This window comes from Pelodiscus sinensis, chromosome 12 (assembly GCF_049634645.1).
Source record: "Pelodiscus sinensis isolate JC-2024 chromosome 12, ASM4963464v1, whole genome shotgun sequence".
In the NCBI taxonomy this organism is placed as follows: domain Eukaryota; kingdom Metazoa; phylum Chordata; order Testudines; family Trionychidae; genus Pelodiscus; species Pelodiscus sinensis.
Genome location: NC_134722.1, coordinates 43,283,777 through 43,292,603, shown reverse-complemented (window position 1 = coordinate 43,292,603; position 8,827 = coordinate 43,283,777). Strand labels below are relative to the sequence as shown.

The window sequence follows — 8,827 nt, the reverse complement described above, 5'->3', positions numbered from 1 at the left end:
CTCGGCCGTCCCCACAACACAGCGACCATTGGCCGAGCTCCGTGACGGGCGGCCCGATTGGATGCAGCGTCACGTGCTCGGCGCCCGCAGGCGGATTGGTTGGTGCGGGGGGAAGGGGCTGGGCGAGTCGCCCGGGAGACGGGGCGGGGGTGGGGCGCGGAATGGTCGGGCTGGCGCCTCCATCTTCCCACCCCGCGCCTGGATGGCACAAAGGGGCAGCGCTGCCCGGCCGCCGGCCTGAGCGGGGCACGCGCGCGGCCCCGCCCCGGTAGGTACCGCGAAGAGGGGGGAGCCGGTCGGGGCCGGAAGCCCCCGCCCCGCGCGCGGATGCTGAGGGGAGAGGGGCTGCGAGCCGCGGGGACCCCTCAGCGGTGCGGGCGGGGCGCTCCCGGGCTGAGGGAGGGAGGCTCCCTGGGCGGATCCGCGAGGGGACCGGAGGGAGGCGGGTGAGTGGGTCTGGCCCGGAGGCTCTGGGCAGGCGGGTGGCTGTGGGGTGGGCTTGCCCCGGTTCCCCGGCGGGCGCTCTGGGGGCGGGGACCGCTGTGTGGGCCGGAGCTGCGGGCTCGGGGGCTCACGGCTCTGTCCCGTTACCTGCTGCTGTGGAACTGGGGCGATTGGAGGCTGGTTCCCCGCCCGGGCAGGGGGGGCGGGGGGCGGGGCTTGCTTGCCTTGGTGGCCGTTTAGTCCCCGTTTTGCCTGCCGCTGGCTGGTTGGCGGGGCATGCTGCGGGCGTGAGAGAGAGAGATCCGAGATGAGTCGCGGGCATCCCTGATTTGCATTTGCTCTAAGTGGCGGTTGTAAACGCGTAGGCTGTGCCACCGCCTTATTACGCGCCGTTACTTTATTTCTAACAATGGAAATAAGGGTAGATGGATTGTTGCATACAAGTTAGACGTCCTCTAGTTTGCGGGCACCCCTTCTAGACTCCCATAATTTCAAATGATCTTTGGTATGGCTGTATCTAACGGGCAAGGGTTCCTGTGTTCTGGATTTCTGGTCCTGTTATAGATGGATACTTGGCAGTACAGGCAGTCCCCGGGTTACATGGATCCGACTTACATCGGATCCCTACTTACAAACGGGGTGAGAAAACCCTGCACTAGCTGCTTTCCCCCAGCAGACCAGGGAGACGTGAAGCTAGCACCCCTCCCCCCCAGCAGACTTGGGAGACGTGGAGCGGCTTTTCTCAGCAGACACCTCAGCTTGAGAATAAAGGACTGAGGGAAGTGAGGTATGGGAGAATAAAACTGAGCTCTGGAGAAATGTTTGGCTAGAGTTTCCCCTACAATATGTACCAGTTCCGACTTACATACAAATTCAACTTAAGAACAAACCTACAGTCCCTATCTTGTACGTAACCCGGGGACTGCCTGTATTTGTAAAAGAATGCTCTGAAGTAGAACGGAAAGTGGACTAACTTTAAGGTAATGGAGTTCCGGATAGGCCAAAAGGTCTCTATATTATACGTGCAGTTGTGACCTTTTGGCCTATCTGGATCTCCATTATTGAGGGCAGGTTTTGCTGTCCTCTCTCAGGTAGAATTTAAGTCAGAGAGTTCGCCTGTGTGAGCGAAAATGAGCAGGAGCCACGAATATATTGGGCTGTATCCTTACTCCCATTAATAATCTTTACTCATACAAGTAGTCCTGGTGCTTTCAGTAGAACAGTTTGCTTGGCTAAAATTATTTTTATGTGTACACACAGGCTATTAAACACAAAAGGACTTTTTTGTTTTTTAGTAGTATATTAATATCAAGACCCTGTTTCTGCAAGGCACTCTAAGCCATAATAAACCTTGTGCACACTAAAGAGTGCTTAAACTTAAACACATGCTCTGCAGTGCTTTGGAGAACTGAAGGCCTACTTGAAAAATAAAAAAGTACAAGCTTTGAAATCCTTCTGCGTTTATCTGGCTCCCAGAAGGAATCATGGATTAAATCAAATGTTCTGTCATATTATACATACCAGAGAACTCATTGCAACCCTATGCATTTCATTTTCTATAATTTTTCCAAACTACAAGAAATATAACGAACTAGTCAGTATAATATTTTCTATTACCATGCTACTACTACTCTACAGTAATTGTAGATTTTACAGAGGATCTCTTCAGTTTTTATTAATTATGGAAACATTTCAATCCAGGTTTGAGGGGATTTTTTGTTTGTTCTTTAAACAAAGGTTAGATTATGGGCCAAATTTCAATTTATATGTATTCTATAACCAGGGCTTGACAAATCTGCTCGCCCATGGCAGGTAGATTTTGGCAGCTAGCAAGCTGTGACGGGGCGGAGCTGCCCCACGGCGGTGAGAGCGACCCGCCCTGCACTTCAGCGGTGCCGACCCACCCCGCTGCACGGGCAGCGCAGCGTTCTGACAGCGGTCTGTGCCACTTGCTCCCATGCGGCCGCCCAGCTGAGCAGCATGCAGGGGTGCCGAGTCCTGGGATGGAAGCGGGGGTGGGGCCACATGTGAGTGTAGGGCGGGGCCAGAGTGTGCGTACATCCCTGACATCAGGGGGAGAGGCACCGGCGCAAGAGAGCGCTGCATTCAAAGGGAAGGCAGAGGGGAGAAGAGGCGGAGGAGAGTAACAGAAGAAGAGGAGAGAACAGAGGGGAGAGCTAGAAGAGAGTGGTGGGCAGAGGAGTGAAGGGTGAGAGCGGAGGAGAGAGGAGGGGGACGGGAGTCAGAGGAGGTCAGAGAAGACAGGAGGGAGACGGGGAGTGGAGCAGAGAGCAGAGCGTGGGGGCAGAGGATGTGAAAGGAGAAGCGGAGGTTGGAAGCAGCCCAGAGCGGAGACACTAAGGAGCCCCATCCTGGGCTGCTTCCTACCTCCGCTTCTCCTTTCATGTCCTCTGCGCCCACGCTCTGCTCCACTCCCCGTCTCCCTCCTGCCTTCTCTGACCTTCTCTGACTCCCGTCACAGAAGGCAATCAGAAATTAAGTGTGCACTTTTTTACCCCACTGCTTTGTGTTTTATGGAGAGGGCTAGAAATATTTTTTTTTGTTTTTTTTTTCTCTAAATCTCTAATGACTTATAAAAGAAGGAGGGGAGGAGAGACTCTTAGGTGTTAATCTCAGTTCAAACCTCTGTTTTAACTCCATTGTCTAAAACACTTGGGAGAATTAATATCTTGGTTACATCTTTGATGGTGCCACCACAGCTGCTTAAATGTTGAGAGAAAGAGCTCATGAGATGAACAAGAAGACCTGAGATCTCCAAGAAGTTCTCCAGGAAAAAAACAAAGTATGATGTTAAGACTTTTTTTTTTTAACAACGGTGACAGAGGTGAACAGCAGAGTCCCTCAAGGTTCTCTTGATCTGTGAAACAGAGTGAATTGTGAAGGGGCCAAGGTGGCAAACAATACAGAATTATTCAAGGTACAATGAGGAGTTACAGAAGGATTTCACAGAACTGGGTGACTGGACAAGAAAATGGTTAATAAAATTCAGTGTACAAAGTAATGCACACTGGAAGAAATACCAACTACACAGGTACTAAATGTGTCCTAAATTTGCTGTTACCATCCACAAAAGAGATCTTGGGGTCATCTTGGCTAATTCTATGGAAACCTCTGCTCAGAGGACTGCAGTGTTTAAAAAGGCTAGCAGAATATTAGCAGCTATTAGTAGAGTCATACCAAATTCACGGTCCATTTTAGTCAATTTCATGGTCATAGGATTTTTAATATAATACATTTCGTGAATATAGCTATTTAAATTTGAAAGTTTACAGGGTTGTAATTGTAGGAGTTCTGACCCATACAGGAATTTGCAGGACAGGGTATGGAACTGCTACCCTTACTACAACAGGCTGAACCTCTCTCGACTGGGACTTCCTGGTCCAGCAACATCTGTGGTCTAGTCTGACCGCAGATGATGTTGAACCAAAGAGACTTGGTGGAGGACCAGAGGCAGGAGCTCTGCGGAGGTTGGGAACCTGGCTGCAGGGAAGCCAGGGGCTGGGAGCTCTGCTGCAGGAGTCCGGCTAAACCAGTGGTAGGGTGGCCGGAATGCGAGTGGGCTCCGTCAGGGCAGCAGTCTGCTGTGGTGGGGCCAGAAGCCCCACCGGCTGGACCAGGGGGCTGCCACAGCAGGGCTAGCAAGAGCTTGTGCTGCCCTTGTAGGGCTGGCAGGGTAGGAAACCTTGGAGGCTGAGCAGCAGTCTGCTGCTGTGGGGTAGGTCCTGGCGGTGGTACTGGGGTTGGCGTGGCCGGTGCTGCCATGGCAAGGTTGATGGTGCCAGAAGCACCGTTGGCAGGGCAGTGGTTTGCTGTGGTGAAGCTGAGAGCCCCAGCAGCGGGACTGGGGGCTGCCGTGGCAGTGCAGTAGGGCTGATTGCATGTGGGAGCTAGCCAGGAGGCCAGGCCAGGAGTGGAGCTGAGTTGGGGGTCCAGTGTCGGGGGGGCATAAATTACCTCCCTTGGTCTGACAAAATCCCTCTTTTGGGTCCCTAGAGAGCCAAACCAGGGAGGTGAAACCTGTCCTGTAGATAGTAGCACTGCCTTCAGAGCTTGGCTGGAGCAGCCCCTGAACATTTAACTGATTATCTAATTATGGGTTTTTATATCCCTGTTGCAGTGCAGGACCTTCAGTAGCTGCTGCTTTCTGGCCATCCAGTTCTGAAGATAGTATGGTATTGACACCCTTACTTCTGTGCTGCAGGCTGATTGCTGCCTTTGGAGCTGGGTGCGTGGCCAACAGCTGCTCTTCTCCTGCTGCCCAGTTCTCAAGGCAGCACAGAAGTGAAGGTAGCCCTACTGCCCCAGACAGAGGCTGCCAAGCTCTGAAGGCACTACAGTACAATTAAATGACAACCACATTTCCACCACCTTATACTGGAAGCCTGCCGACTATTACACTTATCTAAATGACTCTAGCTTCCATCCAAGACACATTTCCCAATCTATTGTTTACAGCCAGGCCCTAAGATACTACCAGATTTGTTCCAAACCCACAGACAGATACAAACACCTACAAGATCTCTATCAAGCATTCTTAAAACTGAAATACCCACCCAGGGGGGTGAAAAAACAAATTGACAGAGCCAGGCGAGTACCTAGTCATCAGCTTCTTCAAAATAAGCCCAAGAAAGAGAACAGAACATCACTGGATATCACTGATAACCCCCAGCGTAACCCCCTCCAGCATATTATTAACAATCAATAACCTATCCTGGAAAATGACCCCTCACGCTTACAGACCTTTGGAGACAGGTCCCGTCTCACCTAGAGACAGATATCTAACCTGAAACAAATTCTTCCCAGCACCACACAGCACACCTCCATCATACTCATCCAGGAACCCACCTCTGCAATTAATTCTGGTGCCAACTCTGTCCACACATCTATACAAGCGACACCATCACAGGACCTAACCACATAAACCACCGCATCAGAAGCTCCTATAATTGCACGTCCACCAAGATGAATCTATGCCATCAAGTACCAGCAATGCCCCTCTGCCATGTACATTGGCCATACTGGACAGTCTCTGCCACAAAGGGTTAATGGACACATCAGATATTTGAAATGGTAATGCATAGAAACCTGTTGGGGAACATTTCAACTTGCCCAGCCACTCACTAAGACCAAGCAATTTCAAAAACCAGCTTGGGAGAGAAGCTGCAGAACTTGGTTTAATTTACAAGTTTGACACCTAGAATCAAGATCTAAACAAAGACCTAAACTGTATGGGCTGCTACATTCCACATCCTAATGGCATAATAAGCTAAGCACCAGGTACTTAGAGCCCATTCTGTTAGCCCCATTTAGCATGGACTCTCTGACAATTTTTTCCCCCTTTCTCTTTTTCCCTATCCATCCCCTCTATTTCTCTATTTGTACCCTGGACCCTTTAACTCCATTCACCTGAAGAAGTGGGTTGTGCCCACTAAAGCTCATTATACCATCTACATTTTTTGTTAGTTTCTAAGGCACTGCAGGACTAGTCATTGTTTTTTGGGTTTTTTTTCAGTTACAGACTAACACAGCTACCCCTCTGAAACTTTTCCCAAAGCCATGTGGGAAGTCTGTCGCAGAGCCCACTCCTTAATAGCAAGATGATCCTTTCTCTTGAGACCTTTTAAGATATTTCCCTTAAATTAACAAGAGATCAAAATTCTTCTGATGTCCTTTTCTAAGCCAGTAGTAGGGTTGTCAAAACAGTTAAATGTTAACCATGAAACTGAGTACAATTAAATCAGTTACACGGTTAACTGCTGCTGGCCCTCGGGCACTGGGAGTTTAACTCGTAACAGGAAACTAGAAGCATCAGCGTATCATTACTGCCTAGGGATGTAAGAGGTTAATCAGTTTTTCTGTTTAAGAATGGAGTTGGTAATTACACTATTCTCCATGCTCCTATTTTGTCACTTCAGTGTGTGTTTTACAGCAGTGTTTCTCAACCTTTTTTTATAAAATACCCCTTTAAAAAAAAAAGTACCCCCAGTACTTACGGATTTCAGACACACAATTTTTTTCTACTGTTGCAACACATTTGTTTAAACAACTTAATTGTAGCCAGGTGGGTGATGACATTTTTGGGTGTAAAAAGTACAAAAATAATAAAACACTGTAAAACTTAAAACAAAAATTGAGTTTTCTCCAAATGTCAGTTGTGTTGACGTATCCCCCCAGCCTTCCCTCAGGTCCCCTAAGGCAGTGGTCCCCAACACGGTGCCCGTGGGCGCCATGGCGCCCGCCGGGCCATTTATGTGCACCCGCTGAAAGATCTGGGCTGGCCCCGCCCCTGGTGCACGGCACATGTGTGGTGCTGGCCCTGGGCTCAGGGTGCGTGGACGGCTCCTACCCCCAGCACGCGGCACATGCGTGGCCCCACCCCCGGAAGCGCAGCGCGTGAGCGGCCCTGCCCCCGGATTCCCGGCACGTGAGTAGCCCTGTCCCTGGGCGCCCAGCAGCCACAAGAGGTTGGGGACCACTGCCCTAAGGCGACTCGTACCACTGGTTGAGAAACACTGTTTTAGAGGACTAAGACTGGAGGTTCTAGACCTGTGGTCACCAACAGGTCGATCGCGAGGCGTCCTGTCTGCCCCGCCCCCATTTACCTCCCACCCCTGAGAAGCCCCACTACCTACCTCAAGTGAAAATGAAGGTAGTGTAGGCTTCCCGGAGATGGACAGAAGTCCCGCAGCTTAGCACCACTTCCAGCGATTCCGGAAGTAGCACTAGCTGCTCTGTCCGGTGTACTGTGGGAGGGAGCATTGGCTCCCTGCACTGCTCAGGAGGGGTGAGTCAGCCCCGGCGGTAAGGTCGGCTCCGGGGTAGGTGCGCGTGGGGCTTCTCTGCGCCGGGGGGGGAGGGCAGGCTTTTGGGGCAGGCGTGTGCGGGGTTTCCCTGAACTGGGGGGGGGGGTCGGCTCCGGGGTAGGCGCGCGTGGGGCTTCTCTGCGCCGGGGGGGGAGGGCAGGCTTTTGGGGCAGGCGCACGCGCGGGGTTTTCCTGCCCCGAGGGGTCGGCCCCAGGGCAGGCGCGTGTGGGACACACCCTGGTTTCCCTCTGGGGGAGGGGAGTCCTGGGAGGAGGCAGATACAGAGGACACTCTGCCTCCACTGGCACCCCTGTCCCCACTCCCTGAACTCTGTCCCCACTCCCCTATCCCGAGCCACAAAATTCTCTCCCCACTCTCCTGTCCTGAGCTACAGAACTCTGTTCCCACTCCCCTCCCCACTCCCTGAACTCTGTCCCCACTCTCCTGTCCCCCAGCCACAGAATTCTGTTCCCACTCCCCTGTTCCCAGCTACAGAACTCTGTCCCTATTCCTGTCCCCACTGGCACCCTGTCCCTAGCTGCAGAAACCTGCCCCACTGGCACTCTGTCCTCTGCTTCAGAACCCTGTCCTCTGCCCTCCCAGCACCCTGTTCCCTCTTCCCTGCCCCCCGCCGCAGAACTATGTCCCTACAAAATGTATAATTATAAATGCTTCATTTTAGATTTAAATAGCGTGAATAAAAAGCAGATCATTTATTTCATAACTATAAACACGTGATTTTAATTTTATACCTCGCATCATTTAAAAATAAACTGTTTATCAGTGTGTGTAAGTAAGGGCTGGGGATAGCAAGTGATGGACAGGAGGAGAATAGAGAGGGCGGGGCTTCAAGGAAGGGGCGGGGCGGTAGATCTTCACTTGTTCGAAGATTTAAAAAGTGATCTTGGGTGTAAAAAGGTTGGAGACCACGGTTCTAGACATTAAGCCTGTGCTTAGGCAATTCTAACAAAATACAGTGCAAAGTTCTGAGCCAACAATGAATTTCTTTCAAAAGTGTTATCAAAATGTTTTACACATCCAAAACTGTTTCAGCATATTTTTACATCCATAATACATTAGTCATATTGCCTATCTGGGGTATTACCATTGTTATATTGTTGATCATAGCATGATTCACAGGGGTACAAATAATTTCAACTCTCTATTTTAAGTAAGATGTCTTTTAAATAAAACAATCTTATTGATGCCGCTTCTATAGTATAGTTTCTATAGTAATAGTAGAAAAACCTCTCTTTTCTGGGTTTTAATACTAGGGATGTGAAAGTGTAAATGTGTAGACAGTTCACTGATGAGCCTGGGCTGACTGGTACACACACACACACCCTGTGGGTGGAACGGGTAGAAGCTGGTACTTGTGAGGACCTGGCTTTTTAGCCAGCTTCTTGTGAGGACCTGGCTTTTTAGCCAGCTTCCTGTAAGCAACCTCTCCCTGTGCTGCTGGTCCTGTATCACTTGTTAAAGGAGCGTGGTCCTTTTTTTAAAAAAAAATATATATATATTCATTCCACCTAACTCAAAATATTTGCTTATGGGAATA

General features: G+C 50.4%; 1 protein-coding gene across 3 annotated transcripts in view; it reads left to right on the top strand.

The window, feature by feature from the left end:
• Positions 1–128: 128 nt before the first annotated feature.
• RSPRY1 (ring finger and SPRY domain containing 1) overlaps positions 129–8,827 on the top strand; it is a 64,545-nt gene continuing 55,846 nt past the window's right edge. The window contains exon 1 of one of the 3 annotated variants that reach the window (XM_075940376.1): positions 129–268. Coding sequence is in view for 1 of the 3 variants with exons in the window: in XM_075940378.1 (XP_075796493.1) it covers positions 162–268 (107 nt within the window). In the remaining 2 variants the exon portion in view is untranslated. The remainder of the gene's footprint in view (positions 269–8,827) is intronic. The other 2 variants (XM_075940378.1, XM_075940377.1) reach the window with 2 other exon arrangements.